General features: G+C 44.7%; 1 protein-coding gene across 2 annotated transcripts in view; it reads left to right on the top strand.

Moving 5' to 3' along the window:
• Nucleotides 1-24,381, top strand: part of PRKCB (protein kinase C beta) — a 57,358-nt gene extending 32,977 nt beyond the window's left edge. The window contains exons 4-17 of one of the 2 annotated variants that reach the window (XM_053471098.1): nucleotides 1,326-1,437; nucleotides 1,979-2,107; nucleotides 3,497-3,653; nucleotides 3,750-3,884; nucleotides 4,791-4,887; nucleotides 7,772-7,918; nucleotides 11,208-11,381; nucleotides 12,192-12,283; nucleotides 13,028-13,090; nucleotides 13,249-13,387; nucleotides 14,888-14,968; nucleotides 15,193-15,300; nucleotides 16,185-16,325; nucleotides 24,126-24,381. In XM_053471098.1, coding sequence (XP_053327073.1) covers nucleotides 1,326-1,437; nucleotides 1,979-2,107; nucleotides 3,497-3,653; nucleotides 3,750-3,884; nucleotides 4,791-4,887; nucleotides 7,772-7,918; nucleotides 11,208-11,381; nucleotides 12,192-12,283; nucleotides 13,028-13,090; nucleotides 13,249-13,387; nucleotides 14,888-14,968; nucleotides 15,193-15,300; nucleotides 16,185-16,325; nucleotides 24,126-24,278 — 1,728 coding nt within the window. In that variant the 3' untranslated portion in view covers nucleotides 24,279-24,381. Of the gene's footprint in view, nucleotides 1-1,325; nucleotides 1,438-1,978; nucleotides 2,108-3,496; nucleotides 3,654-3,749; nucleotides 3,885-4,790; nucleotides 4,888-7,771; nucleotides 7,919-11,207; nucleotides 11,382-12,191; nucleotides 12,284-13,027; nucleotides 13,091-13,248; nucleotides 13,388-14,887; nucleotides 14,969-15,192; nucleotides 15,301-16,184; nucleotides 16,326-19,932; nucleotides 20,462-24,125 lie in introns of those variants that run through there. The other variant, XM_053471097.1, reaches the window with a different exon arrangement.
• Nucleotides 24,382-26,193: the final 1,812 nt, after the last annotated feature.

Raw genomic sequence — 26,193 nt, 5'->3', positions numbered from 1 at the left:
GTTGCCGGCTCTGTCGCAATGCAGTGAAAGAGGTGCTTAGCATTCTAGAATCCGATGGGCATCCTGTTTTTTTTTAACCCATTAATAGCCATAGGGGGCTGATGCTCTGAAAAGGATAACCCCCTCTTGTTCCCGTTCCATGCATGCGCGGGAATGCAGTATTAAATCCTCCCAGCGGAGGTGGTAGAGGCTCCTGAATTGCTCAGCGGATAGCGGATGGCGGTCGGGGTGGAAAGGGGCAAATGCTAATGCCCCCCCCCCCTGCTCCACGAAACCTTTGAGACCCAGCAGCAATCACGTGCATTAAAGCGCGTACGGCGGCCGATTCTTCTAAATGGGTCGTTAATGTAATTTCTTCTGTGTTTCTATATAATTTTATGTATTAACAAACATCCGCCGGCTCTCACAGCTTTAGGCAGAAGCTCGTCTTCCTCTCCAAATGAAAATTACTTTCTCTTAATGGAGTCCGCCAGCAGCCGACAGATCCCCACGAAGCCGGCTGACGGGAATCACATCGGCGTTTATTTCATTTGCGTCTTGCTGTCGGCGCGCAGGATCATGTCTTTGCGGAGATAAGGCGCCCTCGGCCCTTCTGCTCGCCGTTACTTGTAATTTCGTTTTGAAAACTTCTCTTTATTTAAGTCGCTTTTGTCAGAACAAAGTAGAATGTTTAGCGTCTTTTACGGCAATACGGTGCGAATAACGGCCAATGAGATAGAATATCTTAAACGGTCGACGCTTTTCACTCAATACCTCCAGCCTCATCCGTGTTTATTCACTGAACATAAGTAAAAATAATAATAATAAAGTATAATAAAAATAATAATAAATATTAATAAAGTATAAAAAATAAATAATAATAATAAAAAATAATAAAAAATAATAAAAAAAATTATATTAATAAAGTATAATAAATAAATAATAATAAAGTATAATAAAAAAATAAAAAAAACAAAGTATAATAAAAATAATAAATATTAATAAAGTATAATAAAAAAATAATAAATAATAAAGTATAATAAAAAAATAATAAAATAAATAATAATGAAAAAAAATATATAAATAAAATATAGGGTGCTTCTGGTATTGAGTTTTGGGTCCTGTAGCCATCGGATCCAAGTTCTATAAAATGATTTGGGGGTAAGATGGACGAGCGACGTAAATTTATCCCTTAGAAGATTCTCCTTAATTTTATCTAAGATGAGTTAACTTGAGGATTCTGGCCAGAAATGCGCAGTTATTTATTCTCCCGGCTGATGAGGTCTGGCCATAAGAAAACCAAAAATGTATAATTATTTACTTTTATTTTTTTTTTTATTTTTAAGGATCCCAGGAGCAAACATAAATTCAGGATCCACACGTATTCCAGTCCGACTTTCTGTGATCACTGCGGTTCCTTGCTATACGGACTCATTCATCAAGGCATGAAATGTGAAAGTAAGTTAAAGATTTCATTTTATTACGCACCCTCTTTTTCTCTATCTGGAGTTGTGTTCCTGCAGTGTCTCGGTTGGCGTAAGAACATCTTTATACACAAAATATTATGTAATATTAAAGGGCAGCATGTATGTTTATGTGTTGTATGTAAACATGCGTGCGGTCAGCATTGCGTGTATGCAGATATGTTCCTTGGAGTGAAAAACATGCGCGGTGTATATTAATCATTGAGTATGACCTTGAGAAAGGGGTTCCCAGCGCGTGGGGGTATAGCGACCTCTAGTGGCTGATGTGTGAAGTGCAGTTTTGGTCCCTTCGCTAATTAGGAGCAGGAAAAATTGTATGGAATCCACTAAAACTCGTTAATGTGGCCATTGGCCCTCTAGCGGTAATATAATTCGAGGTTCTTCCCCGAGTCTGATCTTGGATTCACAGAGTCTTGGTGATCGTTCTAGAGCTCGGATTGAGTTATTAGACCCTTACGGATTCTCGTTGTGAGCGGAGGTCGTTTACGCGCATGTTCTAACCTGTGTTTCTGCAGCTTGCATGATGAATGTCCACAAGCGATGCGTGATGAACGTGCCGAGTCTCTGCGGGACGGATCACACTGAGCGGAGGGGCAGGATACAGATCAAGGCGGAGATCAGCGAGGAGGTGCTGACCGTAGTGGGTAAGATTTATACGATAGCTGCGATTATAACAACTTCCAAACTCCGTTACAGAACGCGTCTCACAGATTCTAGGGGGTCCGGATTTAACGATGGGAGTGCATCGGCTCTCTAGAGTTTAAAGAGGTCTAACTACAAGGATATGGGGGGATTATGAGGTAGTACACCCCCCCCAGCGCTGTATACAGTAATATAACCCCCAGCGCTGTATACAGTAATATAACCCCAGCGCTGTATACAGTAATATAACCCCCCAGCGCTGTATACAGTAATATAACCCCCAGCGCTGTATACAGTAATATAACCCCCAGCCCTGTATACAGTAATATAACCCCCAGCGCTGTATACAGTAATATAATCCCCCAGCGCTGTATACAGTAATATAACCCCCAGTGCTATATACAGTAATATAACCCCCCAGCGCTGTATACAGTAATATAACCCCCCAGCGCTGTATACAGTAATATAACCCCCCAGCGCTGTATACAGTAATATAACCTCCCAGAGCTGTATACAGTAATATAACCCCCCAGCGCTGTATACAGTAATATAACCCCCCAGCGCTGTATACTGTAACCCCCCCCAGCGCTGTATACAGTAATATAACCCCCCCAGCGCTGTATACAATAATGTCAGTCAGTGACAAAAACCTGTTTTTATCTCATTTTGTTCCAATAAACTCCCTTTATCTGCAGACCTGGAGCTGCAGTTGCTGTCAGTCATGTGATATTTTGGGTGACTTTCCCGGCTCAAACACCGCACTGAGCTGATGCTTTATGGCAATGCTAGTGAAGTCCGACCCTCCATAGACTTTCATTTTCATTCAGTTGTTAATTTTGTGTAAAATACAGTACATCTCTTCGCAAGGCCGGTGTCCGTGTTGCGCGTGTGCCGGATAGAATGATAAATGGCCCAAAGCCGACAAATGCAGTGCGGCTCCTGGGCTGGTGTAACTCCATCTCACCACTAGATGTCACTGCACACCAACCAATCATATTTCGGTGTTTCTCAGGTAGAGAAATGTTTAAAACTGCCTTTTTAGAAAAAATAGTTTGATTGGAGTCAAATGAATGTACAACATCCCCAGCGTGTACAGTCCTCCCTATTTATCTAAGAACCATGCAATGCCTTTAAAGGGGTCCCATTAACATTATTTATTATTATTATTATTAATAATAATTAGAATATTTATTACTTTCAGTCCTCTACTGATTAAGTGAAAATATATTAATTTACCAAAACTGGCTAAAATTAAATAAGAATCATTTCCTTTGTGTGCAAAGTGTTTGGAGTCTTGAAATAAAATTCTAGGCGAACAGCCTTTTTTATATATATATTTATTCCTTTTTTTTTATTATTCCTTTTTATCTGCCTCGTTTTCTTTTCTCTAGTTGGGGATGCGAGGAATTTGGTACCTATGGACCCGAACGGACTCTCCGACCCGTATGTGAAACTTAAGCTAATCCCGGATCCGAAGAGCGAAAGCAAGCAGAAAACGAAAACGATCAAGTGCTCCCTCAACCCGTCGTGGAACGAGACCTTTAAATTGTGAGTGCGGACGCCTCCCTCGGGGGGTTCCTGAATGTGGGGGTGACCGTTACCCCGCCATCTGCCACCTTAACAGTGTCTTCTCCCCTCTGACAGCCAGCTGAAGGAGTCCGATAAAGATCGCCGGCTGTCGGTGGAGATTTGGGACTGGGATCTGACCAGCAGGAACGATTTCATGGGGTCTTTGTCCTTTGGGATTTCCGAGCTCCTGAAGTCTGGTGTGGATGGATGGTGAGTGGGGAGCGAAAGGACGTGGCGGGAGCCTCTGATCCGAGTAAAATACTGAGTAAAATACTGAGTAAAATAGTCCCTTATCCCTGGGGATGACTAAGCGGCCCCCGGCACTTTAAGGCCAGCAGTTACCAAGCAATGTATGTGCGTCCGCTGGCTGGGTACGCTCGGCACACTGCGGACCCATCGGCCCCGGCCCGCTGTGTCACATGTCCAGTGTGGCCGTTGCCCTTATATACAAAGGCCTCCTCAGCTCCTGCTCTGCCGCAGAGCATGCGCTGGACGGTCACGCTCTCCTGCGCCGCGCGCATTACCCCCCCCTCCTCTTCTAATCTCCTCCTGCAGCATCTGCCGATTCTCATTTCCTTTTTGGTTCTGTGATGCGTGGAACCGGTTATCAGACCCGTCTCCGGGAAATCATTTCGGGGAGACTCGGGAGCTCTCTGCCGTGTCGCCCTCTGTCTGCCGCCGACGTTTCGTTTTATGGTCCGGCAGAAAGCGAGGTTACCTATAAACCCGCAAAGCCTCAGTAAGATCTCAAACCCTTACTCGGCCGCGTCTTCGAATCAAAATACACACATGCTTATCTCATGTTGGCTTAAGTTCAATCACTTGATTAACCTCTACCACCTCTGCTGGGAGGCCGTTCCACTCTCTCAAAGAAGGAATAGTTTCAAACTTGGCATCTAAACCTATAAACCTGTATATTCTGATGTATATTTCGACGCGGCATGAGCCTAGACTGTGATTTTAATATATGCGTAGGCAATTCTGCACTCAGTGGTGCAAATCATTAAAAAAAAATGCTCTTATCACCATAGCAACCAGTGGAATGATGACACCAGAACCCAGTTTATTGCATAATTTTGAACGTTCCTTACAGCTCTTTGGGGTCTCTTTTTTTAGGTTCAAGTTGCTGAGCCAGGAGGAAGGAGAATATTTTAACGTCCCCGTGCCCCCCGAAGGCGAAGAGGGCAACGAGGAGCTACGGCAAAAGTTTGAGGTGCATTTCTATGGCTTTACGTCGCGCTGTATAAATAACCACCAGAAATGACCCGCGGTTCCTGTATCAGATACTTAAAAATGCATTGTTGATTTTTCATTGGTTGTTGCCAGAACTTCCTGGGCAGGGAAGGCGGAGCAGGAAGTTGGGAATGTAACATAGTGTCATATTTCCTAAAGATGATACCTTTATTGGCCAACTGAAGTATAATAGATTGCAAGCTTTTGAGACTATCCGTGCCTGAATATAAGCCTCGTTCTCCACCCAACATTAATTTGTCATAAAAATGAGGGGGGTTATAACTGAACCTTCACAAAATTTTATGTAAATCAGATTTTAATTAAAAATATATAAAATATTCAAATATTCAAATATATTATATATTTAAATATATTAATTCAATATTAATATAGATGATAGATAAATATATAATTAAATATATTAATATAAGCCTATAATCAGGGGTAGCCTTATACACGGGGGCAAACATTGCGATTTTATTTAAAAAATATAGATATATATATATATTTCTGCTCAAAGATCCTGCTCTTGTGCCAGAAGTCCGGATGGATAAATGTTTCATGGCGGAGACGCCGCCGATTGGGATTCCCGGGGTTTGTCGGATATCGGCTTTGTTCTCGAATCCTTTTGGAGCCGTTCTAAGCAGAGGTTCCCGGCGGCTCTCCGGGTGGCGTTTGAAGTTTTTTTTGCGATGGGCTGAAATAACAAAAATAAAATAAAGATCTATCCATGTGATGAAGCTTCAGAAAAAAAAAGAAAGCCTCTTCTGCTCCCCGGTACATTCTGAGCTTCCAAACCAATTTGTTCTCATGAAACGAAACAGCAGCCCTCTGTCCCTCGGCAGCAACCCAAAGGCTTTGTATGAAAGTAGAACGTCTCTTTCAAAGACAAACCCGGGTTGGAGAACGTCCGGGTCCACCGCTTGCCTGCCACGACAGAATCTCATCAGCCGTCTTCGTGGAAGGAAGCCATTTTTAAATCCCCAGACCCGTGACACGCGGAGGATAATCTTGATTCATCACAGCGGACACATTCATAACGTTCTGCATAAAGCTCTGGCTTTGTTACATTACGATGTGTTAAGATGACAGCCAGGATCTCCCCCTGGCGTTATCGGAATGCAGGCACCTTAAAAGGGGAGATGAAAGCAGCTAGCGGACTTTAAACATTTTTGATTAAGAAACATGTATATTGGGAAACCTTGGGCAGCCGATATCTTCCATTATAACGTATGCTATAACATATCGGTTTGGGTCCCTCCTTTACGGGCTGCCAGTGACCTTGAGAGGGGGGTGCGAGACGCTCTCCGCGAACCAATTAGCCGGTGACGCCGCTGCAGGGTTCGCACGGGAGCCGGTTATCTGCCGGAGAGGAAATTGAACGGCTCGAATCAGGCTAATGGAATTTCATGGCAGACTGAACCCTCCGCCGCCTGCTCGATATATGGCAGCCTCTCTCGACTTAAATAAATGAGGAAAAATAAAGCCAAGATAAACACGTCGGCGCCATGCCCCGGACCCCGCCAATGACATTCCGAGGACAGAATGTTAACGTTCCGGATTCCCTCCATAAAGATTCTTAAAACAATGTATCCTGCCCCCAAAGATGTTTGCGGTAAAAAAGCGGTCCATACGACCTACGTGGCTCTGAACAATCTCTAGCGCAGGGGCGTCCAACCTGCGTCCCTCCAGCTGCTGCAGGACTACATCTCCCAGAATGCTCTTTCAGCTACGGGCCTGGCTGAGTAGTATGGGAGATGTAGTCCTGCAGCAGCTGGAGGGTCGCAGATTGGAGACCCCTGCTCTAGCGCTAGCGGCTCATGGCCAGCCCGCTAAACCAAAACAGGAAGTGGCTTCCAACTTCCTGCTTGGGCTGGCGATAGGATTCCGAAGCCGTGAAGGATCGTGGGAAACCGGGGAAAATTTGCATGGGATACTTTAGCTCTATCTCTTATATTCCGAGCCGTGAAATATAACTCCAAATGAAATAACAGAAGTTTTTTGGTAATAACACAAATAATAGATGGTTTTCTGTACTGAGACATGTAAATTAACACTATAAAAAGGGGCAGCGCTAGTTGGAATTCCTGCAAACCACATTTAAAGTGTTCCCCCCTTCAATACTCACCCAAAACAATACAGAATACAGCAAAATAACAATAAAGGGGATAACCAGAAAATGTATATAATAAGTGAACAGAAAAGTAATGCCACCGGAATATGACCCAAAATATAAATCCATGCTGTATGTCAGATGTAAAAGACAACAAACAATACATAGAAATATATTTAATATATATTTATATTTTATATACGGTTTATTATATATATATATATATATATATATATTTATATTTTATATACAGCGTATTATATATATATATTTATATTTAATTTATTTATATTTTATATACGGTGTATTATATAATATATTTATATTTTATATACGGCGTATTATATATATATTTATATTTAATATATTTATATTTTATATACGGTGTATTATATATATATTTTTTTTATATACGGTGTATTATATATATATATATATATATATATATATATATATATATATATATATATATATATATATTTTTTTTTTTTACCTCTTTATGTTCTTGCGTATTGTAACATAACTGTATTTCGGTTCACATATTTCTCCGCTCACCCGCTGTATTAATATTTTGATGTTATTTTGATGTGACGTAACACTGGCTGTATAATAAAAGGGGAACAGCTCGGTTTATTGAGTTCATTGGGCTTGAAAATCATTTAATTGTATATTTTCTATCGGAGCTTTAATGGCGGGTGCGTGGGTCGTGGGACAGAAAGTGACGTTGTCTTTTTTTTTTTTTCCTCCCCAGAGGGCCAGGATCGGGCCCAGCTCGAGAGCCGCGGAAGAGAAGGCGGGAAACCCGGTTGCCAAACTGGACAACAACGGCAATCGAGACCGCGTGAAAGCGTCCGACTTCAACTTCCTGAAGGTGCTGGGCAAAGGCAGCTTCGGAAAGGTAAGCGAGTCACCGAAACCCAATAATTACCTTTTAGGGGGTAAATAATATTACGATGTCAGCTCTGCTCATTTTCCTCCCCGATCCTGCCTACACGTAAATAAAAGAGCTTAATCGAATTCTTAGAATTCTGGAGAAAGCGGCTCGCCCGTCCCATCGTTACTACAAAAAAACAGAGAAATCGCCAAAGGACGGAGAGATTGCTGCGTCTCGAACATTCTTTGAGTGTCAAGACTTTTAACCCATTAATCGCCGATCGTTTCAAACCTCCCAAAAAGTCTCTTTTCAAGTCTGAAGTTGACTTTGCGTCCTTTCTTTTCAGCCTCGCTTACTACGCTATGCTTCAGATCTTCAGATACGCGTTTTTATGTCCCCGCCGGCGCCCGTTAATGATCTTTTTAGCCTTTTTAACTAGATCTGGCGGGTTTTAAGTTTTTAGCCGCCGTCCGTGAGCGTTTACAAAGTCCCAAATGTCATTTATTCCTCAAAAAAAGGGTTTTGCCACCTCTGACCCCGAGCGATGCGGCTGCGCCACCAGCAAAAAAGCATCTGTTTAGCCCAATATTTGCCATTTCTCTGCGTATCGCCCGAATATTGAAGCGCGTTACCCCTCCCCACTCACCAGCCATCTGCTGGCCAAGTTGCATGTTTTAGGACCGTCACTGATGTGAGTATTGTCGCTGTCACAATAGGGACTGACTTTGCTAATCGCAGTAACACAATGGCTTGTTAGCTGCGACGATCGCCCGCATTTATTACAAAGATAGAGCCCAAAATACGCTGGCAGCCATTCGCTTGGCACCCGTTTCTTTGCACTTATATTGTTATATTCCGGGATTCTGTCTGAAGTCTCTATTAAAGTCGAACCCAGCTGGATGTCGCTCTGGGTCCGTTAACCCCTTATAATGCAAGGAAATAAACCCAATTGTGTTAAAGGGACAGTCTAATGTCACAAATAATGCATAATAAATTAAAATTTAAAAAAATATTTAAAAAAACCCCAAAGAAATGTATTTACTTTCCTCTCCGGTTTCCATGTTGGTCGCCAATCACTGGCTAGACGGCGTGGATTCTACAATAATAGCGGAGAACTACCAAGATTCAAAACTAGTGATATTTTAATCTCTACGGGACACAATTATATTAATGCAATTTTTTTTTCTTTATTTGGGATACTTGGTTATTTTCATTTTAAATGTATGTATTATACACAATATTCTATCCCTACGGACTCCGTTACATCCATCCATAGTCCAAAAGAAAAACAAATTATCTCGCCACATAGGAGGCTATGTGTGATGTTGTCAGGTTTTGTTGAGCTCCTTAACCCCTTAATGACAAAGTCCGTACATGTACGGGCTCAAAATGCATTGTTTTCAGTGGGTTTAGGGACCGCCCATTGTCCTTAAGGGGTTAATAATAATTTAAAAAAAAATACGCAAATCTAAGCTTCTCCGCGTTCCGGCTTCATCTCAAACCCACCGAAGAGTTAAAAATCCCAGAATGCCGATCAGATTGTCGTCTGTCACGGAGAACAAAGCCGGGATCTGTTCTAAGCAGCCGCGCGCCAGCCGTGGAACGGGAGCCCTTTAATGTTTAGATAAAGCAAAGGAGAGCCTTCATCAGCAGCGCTTGTCCCGAAACCGCCGCCTCCGAGCACCTAATCCGCCTGCCAGCGAAACGCGTGCGGCAGCTGGCAGAATAATGGCCGCTCTTCCCACTTTCTCCTCTTTAATTGAGCAGACATAAAGGAAAACATTATTAAAAGACTCGTCTGCTACGAGGGGGGAAGCGGATGGCGGAACGTTATAAATATGCTAATTGGCGTTCCTGCGCGCTCCGGGCTGCGAGCGTCTGATTAGCTTTTTGTATTTTTTATTTTATTTTTACATCTCACCTGCGTTGGGGACGGGAGACGGGTCGTGTATATGACTACAGGCCGAGCGTGGGCATCTGTCGTAGATTTTCGCACCCGCACTCCGGACATACGGAATTTGACATAAACTCCAGAATTTTTGAGAAAAAAAACAAAACAAAAAACACAAGCTAATTTCACATTGGCGGATGTTCACGTCCAACGCAAGCAGCCGCGCTTCTTCTTCTTCCCGCTCCTATTACTTTTTGAAAGTTTTTAGTTTATAAGGAGAACGGGACGTGACTGTTCCTTTAAGGAGCTATTTAAAAAAAAAAATACCAAAAAATACTTAATAAAAACGTTATATATATATATATATATATATATATATATATATATATATATATATATATATATATATATATATATATATATATATATATAATGTGGTTTTTTTTTTTTTTTTGTTTGTTTTTATTTAATAGTTCCTTAAAGGAATCGTCACGTCCCGATTCAAGGTTCATAGCTGGAATGAGGTCATCAAAGCGTAAAAGCCGCTAGTGTAATTTTAATATTTTTTTTAATATTTTTTATTTTTATTCATGGTTTTTTTCCTGGTATTAGGCACACTTCGTGGTCTTGATCGGCCCTGGAGATGAGACCCGGTAACGGATGCCATTTGGAAATAGTTTTCCGTGCAGACCTCCCCATAATCCTCTTTAATACATATTCTTCGAGGTTTCGTGTAGCCAGGTGCTGCCAACAGACCCTAAAAATCTAATTAGTTTGACTCCAAAGACCGGCCAAAACCTAGTATTTCAGCGCGCCGGAGCCTGTGGTTAATTAGGCATCTGGCGGGGTCCGATCCGTGCGTCTGGGTTACTGGAAATACACAATTTACGGCTTCAGAGAGTTTGTTTTAATTGTTTTCTAACCTGTTCTAAAGACGTTGGGAGGCAGTCGGCGCGTTAACTTCTGCCTGGATATGAAAGTTGAATCATCCGCCGCCGGGGAGAGAGGACATCTGGGGTCCTTTGGGAGGTATTGGCTGAGGCATGACGGGAACGCGTCTCTACACATACGCAAACAAAAAGTTATTTCTCATAAAGCCTCCTATGGTAAAGCACGTCTGCGGGCCCCCAAGACGGCTCTTGATGTGAAATGATGTTGTTTGCGGACCCTGGCTGAACAGATGGAGAGCTGTAGAGCGTTACGGCCGGAGAAATTCTTTTTAGATACCCCCAAAAAAGTAGTTTTGGCCCAAAACCCACCCTGGTTTCTGTTACATTGTAGATAATATGGAATGTTGCTGCTTATCTCATTCAATTTGTTTCCTCTTCCGTGCATGAATGAGGATTGAGGGAGAATTAGCGGGCAGCTCGGTTCTGCGAGTCGGATAACTTGGTTCCTCGTCTTGTGTTTCTCCTCTAACAGGTGATACTCGCAGAGAGGAAGGGAACCGACGAGCTCTATGCAATTAAAATCCTGAAGAAGGATGTGGTCATTCAAGACGACGACGTTGAATGCACAATGGTGGAGAAGAGAGTCTTGGCTCTGCCTGGAAAACCACCTTTTCTCACCCAGCTCCACTCCTGCTTTCAGACCATGGTGAGTGGGAGATCTAGAAACCGGACCCCCTTCCGGGTGATGAGTAATGGATGCCAAGCATGGAGACCAGGGAGCGTTCCCTGTCTATAGGACAGGAGAGAAGTCGCTGTATTAAAGAATTAACGTTACCGTGTAGATGTTAATTATTCATCGTTATGCAGTCGGGGTAGAGTTGTGTTTTATAATCCGAAATATTAAATCCATCGGACCGTCTAATTTATAAAAATGTCATCGATAAACCCTTCCTCCTTGCGGTCCCCACAAGAAACCTTCTCACTTCTTTAAGGAGTAAAGAGGAATGCCTGGAGGAATGTTGAATGGTTGTGTGTGTGTGTGTGCACCACCGATCAAAAGTTTGGGGTCACTGAGCTGTTTTCATGGAAAACAAGGACATTTCTGGCTGTAACATAATTACAAAAGGGTTTCTAATGACCAATTAGCCTTTTAAACTTGGATCAGCGAACACAAAATGTCATTGGAACACAGGAGTGATGGGAGTGATAAAGGGCCATTGGAACACAGGAGTGATGGGAGTGATAAAGGGCCATTGGAACACAGGAGTGATGGGAGGGATAAAGGGCCATTGGAACACAGGAGTGATGGGAGGGATAAAGGGCCACTGGAACCCAGGAGTGATGGGAGTGATAAAGGGCTATTGGAACCCAGGAGTGATGGGAGTGATGAAGGGCCTTTGTATACCCCGTATCACTTTTCTGTGACCCCAAACTTTTGAACAGTAGTGTGTGTGTATACGTATATTTTCTCAGTAACTCCCTCACAGAGCCATCCCGCTGGTTTTTCCTCTTTTAGGACCGCTTGTACTTCGTGATGGAGTATGTCAATGGAGGAGATCTGATGTACCAGATCCAGCAAGTTGGCCGATTTAAGGAACCGCACGCCGTGTAAGTACTACCCAAAGTTTTACTTTTCAGAGCATTTCAAACTTGTACACCTGCTGACACTTAAAGGGTTAAACCGAAGATGTCACTTGACACTTACGATTCCTCTAAAGAAGGGCTTTTGAAACGATCTTCAGAGAAGCCGCGGCTGCCTCGTGCGTTTTCTCGCTCCTCCGACCTTGTCGTTTCCCGGAGAAGAAGAAAGATGTCTCACCGAGATGCTGCGACTCACGAGATGTCTGAGAAGAGAGCGCTCGCCCTGCACTCCCAGAGCGCGGGATCTCCCCGGGACGGACGGCGTCCCTCTAATCCCGCGCTGGAATTGTTTAATCGGACGCTCCGGTCATACAAGGACACGGCTCTGCTGGCTCCCATCCGTGATGCCCGCTCGCCTCGCGCATGGCCAGACCCGCTGCCGACCCGGAGTCGCTTTAACGTGGCTTTAAGGAGCCTATTAAACATTGCAGTCTCTCTGTAGAGACGAAGAACGATATTTAACCCTTTATAATACCGGCCGCGTCCACCTGAATGCCGGGATTCCACGTCGGCCTAGCACAATCGCTGCTTTATTTAAGCCATTCATGGGTTTTTAACTCATTCTTTGCCGAGGGGGTATGCAACGAGTTAATATGCCGGCATGCGCATGTACCGAGCAGTCTTCTGGGGGGGTGTAGGACGATAGTCCGTATTATCGGCACATCTGTTTCATGCCGTTAATGGAACTCCTTTCTTCTTTTCTGCCTTTAGATTCTACGCCGCGGAGATCGCGATCGGCCTGCTGTTCCTGCACACTAAAGGCATCGTGTACCGGTACGGAGATCCATGTCATTCCCCCCGCGTGTGACATCGTACGCGCTCCTTAGTGTGCGAGTCCCTAGAGATTTATAGATTTATAGACTCCATAGATTTGTAAAAACGTTGGCTTTGGCTTTCCTTTGGTATTTTTTGGTAACTCTCTATCCTCGTAGGGATTTGAAACTGGATAACGTCATGTTGGACTCAGAGGGCCACATAAAGATCGCCGACTTCGGCATGTGCAAGGAGAACATTTGGGATGGGGTCACGACGAAAACTTTCTGTGGTACGCCGGACTACATTGCACCTGAGGTAAAGCAGCTTACAGGTTCCACCTGTGCCGAGGCATAATTGGACTATGGCCGCCAGCGCTCCGAAATACTGGTTGCAAAGCATCATGTCATCGTGTTACTACTTAGATTTGTTTTCCGGTCTCTCTTGGAGGCATAGATTTTATTGGCTTCAGTCAAAATCTGGAAACATTCACATCACACACGGCTGTTCGAAAGTTTGGGGTCACTTTGGAATTTCCTTGTTTTTGGCCATCAAAATAACATGAAATGGATCACATATAGGGTTAATGCTGTAAATGTCTATTGTAGCTGGAAACATTGGTTTTTTTTTATGGGGTCTCTTCAAAGGCGTACAGAGGCCCTTCATCACTCCTGTGTCCCAATGGCCCTTTATCACTCCCATCACTCCTGTGTCCCAATGGCCCTTTATCACTCCCATCACTCCTGTGTTCCAATGGCCCTTTATCACTCCCATCACTCCTGTGTTCCAATGGCCCTTTATCCCTCCCATCACTCCCATGTCCCAATGGCCCTTTATCACTCCCATCACTCCTGTGTGCCAATGGCACGTTGTGTTCGCTGATCCAAGTTTAAGTTTAAAAGGCTAATCGATGGTTAGAAACCCTTTTTGTAATTATGTTACAGCCAGAAATGTCCTCGTTTTCCATGAAAACAGCTGAGTGACCCCAAACTTTTGAGCAGTGGAGCGTATATATTTGTTCTCGCGTTCTAGCTGTTTGGGCGACTGGATGTTAACGTGTTTGAAAAGCTTTAGCAAATAACGACATTAAGGGTTTGATTATTTAGAGCCGAGGCTCCCCGCTGATTCGTTTAGCGCTGGGATAGTTAGCAGCAGAACGTTTAATGCCATCAGTGCCGGGGGTGGGGGGAAGCATCGCATGATCTCCTTGTCCTCAAAGGTCCGGGAAGCAGCTTTTGCTACCCTGAAACCCCCTGCCCCTGCGCGGTTTGCGGAGTTGAGCTCCCTGCCCCTTTAAGGGCTGCTCTGCGGTCTGCTCTCCCCCGGGGGTCTCTTGTTGACAGGACTGTCACGGATGATCTGTCACTGCAAGTTTTTGATTAGACGGCTGGATCCGGGATTATAATGCGTGCCGGAATTCACAGCATTAGCGCTCGCCTCTTCTCTCTCGCACCGTTCTGTAAAGCAGGCTGGCTGTAATATATATTATGTAATGTATATTATATATATGATATATATATATATATATATAACGTGTTACATTAAACCCGTACCCCAGAAACGTATTGGCCAGCGCTGTACAATTTGTGTTAAACAAATACAGAGACATACATATTGGGGACCCGACCCGCGAGCTGCTATCTAGCCATATGTTACTTTCATACAGAGTTCCTGGCAAGAATGGTGGGCTCCTGGGGGGCCCCCCCGCACGTGAGCTTACACTCCTTCTCATACTGCTCGTTAACCTCTTCAGCCCAGATAGAAACGCACCAGATTGCCCTGCCCGCCGATTCTAAACCCCCCTTTCCTCTCGTACAGATTATCGCGTACCAGCCGTACGGGAGGTCCGTGGACTGGTGGGCCTTTGGGATCCTGCTGTACGAAATGCTGGCTGGACAGGTCATTATGTGAAATCCGTGGACTCTCCCCAATGTTGTGTTTGACCGCAGATCTCTACCTGCCTCGTGGAGTCATTGTGATCCCGTTGCCCTTGGTTTGTTGCCCCCCTGTCCCGTGTCCCCGTTCCATCGTCCTCGTCTCCTTAACGTCTCCTAGCCCATGCCGTGGCTTCTCTAGGTATCCCAGACCCGCTCGTTCATCCGGTTTCTCTCTTTCTCCTTCAGGCTCCGTTTGAAGGGGAGGACGAGGATGAATTATTCCAGTCCATAATGGAACATAACGTGTCGTATCCCAAGTCCATGTCCAAGGAAGCTGTGGCCATCTGCAAAGGGGTAAGAAGGTGGTTCTGATTCTAGGACGTAAGGTGCAGCTTTACCTGGTAGGCGGAAGGTCTTTTGGGAGATCATCATGGAAATCTCTCCCGCCATGCAACCTTCTAAGGCTATGATGTCGGGCTATGATGTCATGCCCCAGTGTTGGACACGCGGGGCAACGAAGAGAAGGTGGAAGGTAGTTTTCCTCCCTATTCTCACCTCCACCAATTTTTTTTTTTTTTACTCTTGGCCCCTTTTCTGAGAGGGCTTCAAAGACATACAAGCCGTGATCACATGTTCTAGCACACGCCAGCTGATTACAGACCCCGCCAATCGATACACAGAAAAGGCTCGCGGCGCTCGGGTAGTACAAGCTGATTACAATTGATCTGTTGTTCACATGGATCTCAACTGATAATGCTGGATGTGTGCCGGTGAGTGGCGTTGTCTGCGCATGGCACTATCTGCCAGTCACTGGGACTCTTACCCTGTTTGCCGTCCAAAGTCAGCGCGTGATCTGCTTCTAGATTCTTTTACACAGGGCTAATTAAATGACTTGAACATAGGCGGCTCCAGATTAGATACACAAAACAAATGCATAGGAAGCCCATATATGGAGGACAGAAAGGATCCAGTTATCATGTAATGCTGCCAGTTATTTTACAACCCCTGGTGGCTGTGTTTGGAACTGCAAGTAAAACGCATAAAATTGACAAGTGGGCAAATTCCCTCCTGGCCAACCTTTGTATGGATTTAAAGCTGTGACACGGGTTGTCTGGAGCCTCCTGCATCATATATGTGTGTGTGTGTGTGTGTGTGTATATATGTATATATATATATATGTGTGCATATATATATATATATATATATATCATTATTTTTGTCTTTCTCTTCCCTTTCAGCTCATGACCAAGCACCCTGGGAAAAGGCTGGGTTGTGGTCCGGACGGGGAGAGAGACATCAAGGATCATGCGTTCTTCCGCTACATCGACTGGGAGAAGCTGGAGAGAAAAGAGGTGCAGCCGCCATACAAACCGAAAGCGGTAAGCCGGGCCAGGCTCCGTGTGCTGCCAGGGGGGCAGTGTTTGTGTTTGTGTGTGTGTACTTGTGCGCGCTGTGTGTGGCGGGCACCAGGTTGGGGCGTCTCTGCATTTGTGGGCACTGTGAGCACGCTTTCGTCCCCTTTTCCGTGCCTTTGTGTGACAGCGCGGCGGCTCTTGTGTGTTTTTCACGTTGTGTGCGTCTGTGGTCATATATTCTTACACACGTGTGCATTGTATGTTCCCTCGCGCAGCGATGCAGTAGCCGCGTTCTACCTCCCGAGGGTCTGGCTTCTTTCTTGGATCTGTGGCCAGCAATAGTCTCCCTCCATGTCTTCCCACGTGGAGAGAAGAAAGTCAGGACTCTTCCTCCGCGATAGGGCGCTGATACCGCTCCCCCCAGATCTTGGGGTTTAAACGCCCTGCACCCCTCCCCCGCTATTCACAATTCTCCTAATTCTCCTTAATAATAATTTGCCAACTACGATTATTTTTAAATTATTACTTAAAAAAAAAAAACTGACTTCGGATAACGTAGCTTTTGCCAATTCACAGCGCCTTAAACTCTTTTAACGCTTTTAACGAGTTGCCCTAGTCATCGTTCTGGCATAAGTAAGGGTTAAATGGCCAGTTCCGTGGCTTTAAGGCACATGGATAATCCTCAGTCCTAGAGGTATAGCCTGATATCGGGATAACTAACTATATGGGCTTAATCCGTAAAGCGATATTATCAGACGTTCTAAATATCGTGTTGTTACCATGGAAACCAACGGAATGTTCCTCCTGGTTGCTGCTTCTTCAGGACCGTGTTACAGAATGGCTCGTTGTCTATGAATAATGGCTCCGAGCCTTCACCTATGTATCGTAACAGAAGCGAGCTGCCCCCCCCATCCCCGGGGGCCACGGAGCCATTTACATGGGGAGGTGGGGCTTTAGCGGGATCACGTGACGCCTCTCGCCCACCCCCGGCTCTTGCTTGGCTTTTCCGTGACCTATTTTAGCGTGAGCCGGAGAAGCTGAGGGATTCTGACAGTTTACAAGACCGCGGCGGTCTGAATAATTTAATCTTCGTAGTCTGCAGTTACATTTCGGTAAAAACTGCACCATCTGCTTCCGTGGCTCTTTCTGGAAGGTGCGCGATGCCGCGTGGCCCGTACACGTTACGTAATGCCGCGCTGGCCATTAGATAACCGCGTGTGCTATAACACGGCACCGCTCTACACGTATGGCTCTCAAGCCTCCGCAGCCAGCGACAGAATATTGCAGGCATCGGGGTGCGACGGCACCTTTTTCATTATTATAAATTCATTTTTAACACCTTTTTTTGTGGGGGGGGCGTTCCCTCGCGGCAGCAGAGGTGAATGTGTGGAGATAACACGTGATCACGCCTATTCCCTACTCCTAATTACACACGTGTGCCTCTGACAGATCCTCACCTGGCCCTTTTAACACCTTCGGGCTGATAGGGACTGACGAGGACTGTTTATTTTCCTCCGGTGAGCAGGAATGGAAGGGCGAGAACATAAGAGCCGTAGACAACGCGCTGGGCCGCGGGGTACTTGATATAGAAAATTGGGTCGCAGGAACGTATTGAGCAGAAAAGCCCCCCCTTAAAGAAGCCCCCGCTTGGGTTCAGTTCCATTTTCTCTAAGTAGAAGTTGACTGGTGGCCTAACTAGAGAGGGCGTAGAGACAACCAGTCCAAGAGGACTATGTGGAGGCCAATATCTTGATGGTCTAGTGCTGGAGACAAAGAGATCTTATGCTAGAGAAATGTCTTCCTTGACCTCTTCCCTCACTAATCTACGTCTGCAAAGGATAATAATGGTGGCCTGGAGACTAATGCTCCTCTACTAGACCTCCAACGATAGCAAGGGTCAACCGCGAGGTCTGGTAGTCGAGTCACGTTATCTCTAGGACTGCAACCTTTATTACAGCCATACATACAGATCCAGACATATTGTGACTTTAGACAGCGGAGAAATAAAACCTCACCTGTGGTTATGCAGGAATTATAATAAAGGCTTAGTTAGAGGATCATGGCGCCAAGACTCCTGGTGTGAATGCTTTGATCACTTGGGTCCTCTAGAAGATCCCTCTGCGAGAGAAAGGACATTGACTATAGAGAGCCAGTCAACACTTCCCGTCAACAAGATGGTTTACAGACGTGACACCAGCAGGATATACCGTGTAGTGAAAACATGCACATCCCTGACGATTGCATGTTTCAACACAACATCATCATCCTCACCTCTTCCACCCATGGAGCACGCCTTGTCACGGGAGCTTTCGTTCATGGACCGTTCCATTGGATTAGAGTCAATGGACGACATGCACGGGTTCTCGTTCCCTCATCATTGCCCCATCGCTTCCTATGGTGTAGATGCCCAAAGTGGAGAAAACTCCAGTCTTTTTCCAAAGGCTCTTCAAACAGGCGACCTCGTGCCGTAGAGCATCGCTGAAGCCTTTCACCTCCAACAAACCGATACGGCTTTCAGAGAGGATCTATCACTCTTCCCCAAAAAACATAAGCATTATATATACATTAGAAACCCACCTTATGGGTAGACCATAGCAGCAGCCAGCGTAACGGCTCCAGTTTAAGCTCCTTCTTGCCGTTGGGTGGTTCAAGCGGCCTTTGTTGGTCAGAAGAAGGGTGAGAACTTCAGGACAGGATCTTTATTGGACATCGATAATTTTGTCTCAGATCTTAATTAAATGAATTTTGCACCAGCGGGGGTAGGGCTGTCAGGTACCCCTACTTACCTATCATAGGCAGGATTTCCCAGAAGGCAGTGAAACATTTGTCCGATTCCCCGTGTGTGTTCCCGTGATAAAATGTTTCACTGTGATGTCATCACCATCCGTTTACATGTTGTCCCGCTTTTTGTTAACTGTCTGCAGCTTTCAATATTAAAGGATTCTGGACGGATTCAGATGGGAAAATACCCTCCACTTGTCCCCTAACCCCTCGTACATCCCACACCCCCCAATTTCCTCACTGAGCACCGGGAGGGGGGGGGGGGTTGCTTCATTTAATATGTATACATGCGCAAAAGATGGCGCCCACCATCCAGCTCACGGAAAACGTCACACTAACTTTTCCAACAGCTCTTCTACAAAGTATATACTCCTGTCTCCGCCCACTTTGACCCCATATGCAAATGAGCAGCTTTAATCTATTTTCATAAGAGTCACAGTGATGTCAGAAAAGAAGGACGAGGCCGGGATATATATTTTTATTATCTTTATGCTTTACTAATCTGTCCCAAACGCTGACGGACTTAACCCTTTAACCTCCTGTGATTTAATGTGAACTTTGCCCCCCCCCAGCAGTTTGTCCATTAATAGACCAGTCTAAATTTCAAAGTAGGGGTAGATAACGAAGACCTCCCCCCACAACAAAATTAATGAAGAGGGGCACGTTGAGGCCTTCCCATCTGAAGCCTGCACTTCTGTACTTTATCCATTCCTTCGCTCAGAATCCCTTCCCTCTACTATACATCTTTTTTTTTTAATTCCATTTGGTTTGAGAATTCGCTCTTTTGTTGTTGTTACATTTATTTCTTATCATTTCCCATGGTTCATTTATTTTCCCCCTCCTCCCATAGTGCGGCCGAAACGCTGAGAACTTCGACCGGTTTTTCACCCGCCACCCGCCGGTGTTAACGCCGCCCGACCAGGAGGTCATCAGGAACATTGACCAGTCTGAATTTGAAGGCTTTTCATTCATTAACTCTGTTTTTATAAAAGAGGAGATCAAGAACTAAAGATGGCTTCTCCTGGGAGCGAAAGCGGCTCACGCCGGGCGCCCGTGTGCCATAGAACTCGTCGTCTCTGCCTGCGCGTAAACGCCATCGTGCAGAGCGTGCCTGCGCGGAGCCCTGCAGCCAGTTCCATGTTATAACCATTAGCAAAAAGCTGAAAAAAAGTGTTTTCAACCCATTAAATGAACAAGCAGACGCATTAGTGAGCATGGGGATTAGCCGCGAGCAACATGCGCAGCCCTTCCCTTGAGATCTTAAGACTTTTTAAGGGTGGGCTTGTCGTGACCCAAGTTCCCCCTGAGTAATGATGTAGCCAGAGCCCTGCTTCCTTGTATAAACGTCTTTATAAACCACATCAGAGGGAGATGGATATATAAATATGTATTAAGTCTAATTGCCAGGGCTCCGTCCTTCCATACAGAGCGTGCAGGAATGAGCAGGGGGGGTATGCGCATGCCTAGCAGATATACGGAGGGTTAACTCCCACTCCCCGGAGTCTTTGACAGCTGAGCCATGGCCCCCATGGGCCGCACGTTGCCAAATCTCTTGTGACATCACAGGTTCAGCCTCGGCCTGTCTTACGCGGCTTCGGAGCGCCGACCGCTCCACGTTTATTTCCACAGGGGCCAAAATGTATCGATGGCAAAACCCAGCAGATGTTCCTGTGTGTGAGACCTTCCCCTCCATCCCCCCCTTAGTCCTCCCCATCATCATTTCTGCATGAGCGGAGCGGATAATACGCAAACACAGCAAATGCCTGGGGCTCCTCTACAAATTGGCCATTCTGCATGCGGCTTTAGCCAAGCATTAACTCTCTACCCTCTGCATGTCCGGCAGCCGGGGCCCCGTACGAGCTGCTTGCTTTGGAGCTGCTGGGGTTTTTGTTCCTCCCCGTATGTAAAAAAAATCAAGTCTTTTGAAGGTCATGGTTTCTTGTTAATATGTCAAATAAAAAATTCTCCGTAGACGTTGCATCAAAGCCACCCGAGGGCATGCTTTGGATTTCTGTTGGATTACAACGCCCATCACTCCTAGCATGCACGATGTGGGTTGTAGCCAAGCAGCGATTGCCATCAGCCTAGCCCCAGACTCGTGTATATATGAGACGGATGATAAGGCACGGGGCTGCGTTTCCTTCTGAAAGCCAGTAAATTAAAGTTATGGGCCTGCTGGGATTTAACTACAACTCTCATCATCCTCATCAGCCACTTCCCTTTGTGCCCATGGGCTTAAAGCAAAAACATTGACAGCATAAGGTCCAAAGCTCCTTCAGGATGAATTTAAATGAGTTGGTCTCTGAGTGATGAGAGTTGTAGTCTAAGCCAGCCGTTACTCCAGCGTTGGGGGAGGAATTCATCTTGGGGCGACGTTCGGAATTCTAGGTGTCCTTTAACCATTTAAACGCTGGTCGCTTCCCATTATTGTATTTCCTAAGAGCCACCAGCGTGTCAATCTCCCAAAGATTGTTACAGCACAAGAGCAGCCAACCGGGAAACATTACATGACCCTTCCATTCCCATGACGCTCAGCCAGGCCAAACTTTAAGCTACTTGTTGTGGGTTTTTCACTGGCAGAGGTTATAGTTTATTACACGTAGGGGGTCTGCATACACATGACCAGGAATCATGGTAATTTATAGAGGGGGTCCCCTCTAACTAAAGAACGACCCTCGTAGCTAACTATACATAGAAGTTCAGGCCGTTAATACTGAAAGACCCCTTTTGTTTCTGGACTTGCACCTCCGTCGTTGTCCGTCTGCTTTAGTTGGGTTAAAGACCCCCCGTAGGACTGTATCTTCTTTAAAACCCACGCAAACGCCCAATTATCTTCCGTGGCCCTTAAACTCCTCGGGTCCGGGGGTTTTCTAGAACCGAAGACCTTTCTCGTTTCTCGACCTGCTGTTATCCTAAAAAAAAAATCCTTTAACCGATATGCAAGACGTAGTCAAAGCGATGCCTGAATAACGGCCGAGTCTTCCCAAAGTCAGGAAAAGTTTTATATATTTTTGAGTAGTCTGCTACAAAGTATCCGCCGTGGCAATCCCTCCTCTTCCCCTCTCCGTGTTACCGATCGTCGGCGTAGACGGAATGTGCCAATTTATCTCTCCATATTCAATGGAATAAATGCTGACTCTGAGCTGGAATCCCGGTTTCTGCGTTGGATTTCTTCCTTGTGATTTGGATCCCAGGAATGTTTTTTTTTTTTTTTTTAATGAATTGTCACAATCTTGGCTAATTGTCTATAAACCGCTTATCTCGCGTTAAAACGACAATGAGGATCTGGTGAGAAGAACGTAACCATCGCAGGGTAGTAGAAGACCAGACCTGCCAAGAATTCCGCGTTTTTAAGAGTAAATAAGAGCTCGTGAGGCTCCCCAAAGTATCCCAAGCTGAATTTTACATAGACCACCAATTCGTGCCATTCCCACAATGGTGGAGCCACGTAAAGTATCTACAGATGAGGCCACCACCTAAGCGATATGGCCGGTCATAGTCCTACCAAGGCAGTAAGGGATAGCCCTAGATCTATAGCAGCGTTCCCTTTAGTGAATACATTACTCGTTACACATTAAGGCTCGTTAACGCGTTTTGACGTCCTGGAAAGGGTCGGAGGAACGTAAGTCGCAAGAATCTATACCAGCGCTCCTCTCTCGTGAGAGATCACCAGAGCCTGCGATTCTTAACAGTGTGCCGCGTGGAACGTGGTAGGGAGGTTGCCATGGTAACTGTCAGAACATGTGGGTTCTGGGCATCTCTCCGAGAGATGGGTAAAAAAAAAAAAAAAAGATTCTGCCGCTGCTGCGGGGACTTAACCCTTACATTGCTGCAAGGACAATAAGCGATTTGATTGGAGGGAGAGAGAGTCGGTTAAGACATCAGCTTTATCTCCTAACGCGGAACTGAAACAATTCTGGGTGGAAAGGAGTATAATTTGTGAAGGATCTGGGCTCCTGGGTATTTAGTGGAGGATTTAGTGAAAGATGGTTCCTTTTATTGGGCCGACGTATAAAACGTTATAAAGCTACATGATCTTATGGGATCTCGGAGGTCTCTTCTTCAGATGGAAACCATTAATCTGGGTAAGGTGTGAGTCAGAGTTGCCCTGGGTGTCATTCGACACATTAAGTTTTATCAGCCGAAGTAAATATATTTCAGCTATTTCTGATGTATAAATATTTCCCGTTATGATATAACATAGGGATCACTTGATGTTGGCCAAGCTTCTGCCCTCGGATCTCAGGGCATCAGGTGGGGTTGGTCAAGGTCATCTCAACGTATATCACGGATGGTAGCTGATGCCGTCACGGGGTTACATATAAAAAGTCACTTTAGTTTGAAAAGTGGTTTTAAAACCATAAAAAAAAAAACCTAAAAATGTCCTGTTAATTGGACCATTCAATTGGTTGCCATGGCAATAAGACAGATTTTTAAGGTTCACTTCTTAAACCCAACGCCCAATAACTCAAAATGGAATCCACAATCGCAAAATAAATTTCCTTGGATAATTTCTGCCATTTCTTAATTATAATTTCAGTTCCAGAGCTACTTTTTCCCCTGTAATTTAATAATTAAATAATCATTTTAAAACCTTGTATTTTTTTTGAGTGCCAGAATGATGAAAACGAACCTAGCTGCAAACAAATACCCATTTTTTGTTTTTAATGATATACCCACGTTACGTGCTGGGAATGCCGCTTTTGGGTTACGATTAATATTTTTCCTGTCCTGCACCTAAAGAATTGGGTAAAATGGTGACCTGCGACCCTTCCCAAGTTTCTTTTCTTAATTATTTTAATAAAATAATAACATAAACCTAAAGAAACGGAATGAAAATATAAAAAAACTATAATTAAATATATAAATTATTTTATCTGTTGAAAAGTTTTTTATAATGGTTTTTTTTTATCTTCTCTGTTGGAGTGCAAAGTTTTTTATTGGCTGTAGAATGATTCACCCGCCGGTACCATCCCATCGATCATCGTGTCACTCTCTCACCCCTGTATAACCGAGGGTTTGTTCGATTCTCCCCCTTTACAGAAGGACAAGAGAGACACGTCCAATTTTGACAAGGAGTTTACTCGTCAACCTTTGGATCTCACTCCCACCGACAAACTCTTTATCATGAACCTGGATCAAAATGAATTTGACGGATTCTCCTACACAAACCCGGAGTTTGTGATCGATGTGTAAGAGGTGGGGATTGTTGAGGAGGTCCTTCCGTTCCCAACACAAGCGATTCCACCAACCTCCCTCAAGGAACACCGCGGTGGGAACCTCACAAGCCGAATACCTCTGTTAACTCTGTCTCTGGAGGCATCATGTGACCAAGGGTCTGGTTAAATATTATGAAATATGCTTGTCTAACGCTTCTAGATGCCTTGGAAGGATACGGTCTTCGTTCCAGCTGATCCATGGATAAGGCTACAAGGAGACTCCTGCGGTAGACGCTGGGGAAGGTTTGTTGGTGGCTGCCATGGAGATGGTGGAACTTCATTGTTCTGGGTCTGTTTTCATACCTAATTAACTAAAACCACCCGGGCAGATCACTGAGCAGATCTCAAGCTAGTAGAACCCATGAAATAACCAAGCATTTAGTAAAAGTGAAATTATAGCCGATCAGTTTCCACATTCCCAATAATTTACCTTGATGTCACGTGGTAAATGTATTCAGGGACTTTACGATGCTAATGAGGCCTTTGGGCTTTTGTATATTAAGACACATTTATCAAATTAGAGTTATTTTGAAATTCATTTTAGATGCACATGCACAGGAGCCCGCTATTCCAGGCTGTTCTAGATCGTTGACTGCTTAGAACCTATATTGAACGGAAACAGATTATCTGTGGAACGCAAGCAAAGTGCTGTGTTCTTTAATAGAATAAATACATATCGAGAGAAATCCTGGAGCTCTGACAGAATTGGACCTCCGGGGAATGGGTTGGACACCCCTGAGCTTCCATACCTGCACCAAAGAACCAAGGAGAATGCATGAAATCTCCAATTCAGATTGGAAGCCCCAAACTTATTCAAACCACCTAAATGTGATACGTTTTAGACATTTTAAGGAGATATATAATGTCCCTTTAACATTAGGACATGGTATGACCCATAAGAATCCACTAGCTTTATAAATACCTTGATATCCTTCTTTTCTGTGGAGGTTACACGTGATGGACAAACAGGTGATCTCAACGTGAACTCCATGGGATTGTGGGAGATGTAGTTCATAAACTACCGGAGATACCCAAGCCTTGAGAAGAACGCTATAGATTCGTGCCGCCATGTTTTATCCAAGGGGTAGATGAGACATATTGCAAAGACCGTGCTTCCATTAATATCATGTGACCTCGATAGAATGCAATTCTTATTTGTATAATACCTCGCTGTACTCGCTGTACCTGCAGTTTTAGGTCTTCTTGAACAGGTCTCGTGTATTTCCTCATTTATCTTATTTTTGCATTCTATAGGCAGCTAGAAACCCCCAGGGAAAGAAAGAATTCCCTTTATCATGGGATTTATTTTATCCATTGTTTGCAAATGATCCAGTCATGGTAGAAAGTCTCCCTTAGAATCTGGCTCAATGTTTTAGTAGATGCCTCCTTTTGACCATATGCCTCGTTTAGATAATATCTTGTCCAAAGCCCCCGGTAAATATGAGTTCAACCTGGTCAGACAAAGGGGTATATTCACTAAAGGGAGAGCTGATAGGAGAGTTTCCATGAGTTATAGTTTCCACTCTCTTATTCACTATTCATAATACATTGCCAGGTTCCTTCAGCAAGAAGGGCTGAGCCGGCCCTGTATAATGTATAATTAACTATACCTTGTACAGGGTTCTTCCTGCGCCAACAGCTCATTGAGGTTAGACCCTCGCAATGTATAACACAACCTGTCTTATCAGCTCTCCCTTTAGTGAATAAATCTCATAAAATTAGTGAGATGAGAACTTAAAAATGATGACCTCATAGCTTTATGCCGATGAAGTCATCCCTTCTGTGATCATCGAAGGCTACCTAGTCCTGAAAAGCCCTTCCCACCCTTGGTCGAAAGGCTGTTTTTGACCGGTGGAACGGGATGCTTCATGTTCAACCCATCGCGTAACCTA

The sequence above is a fragment of the Spea bombifrons genome, chromosome 7 (assembly GCF_027358695.1).
Source record: "Spea bombifrons isolate aSpeBom1 chromosome 7, aSpeBom1.2.pri, whole genome shotgun sequence".
Classification (NCBI taxonomy): domain Eukaryota; kingdom Metazoa; phylum Chordata; class Amphibia; order Anura; family Pelobatidae; genus Spea; species Spea bombifrons.
This window is presented reverse-complemented; position numbering and strand designations above follow the sequence as displayed.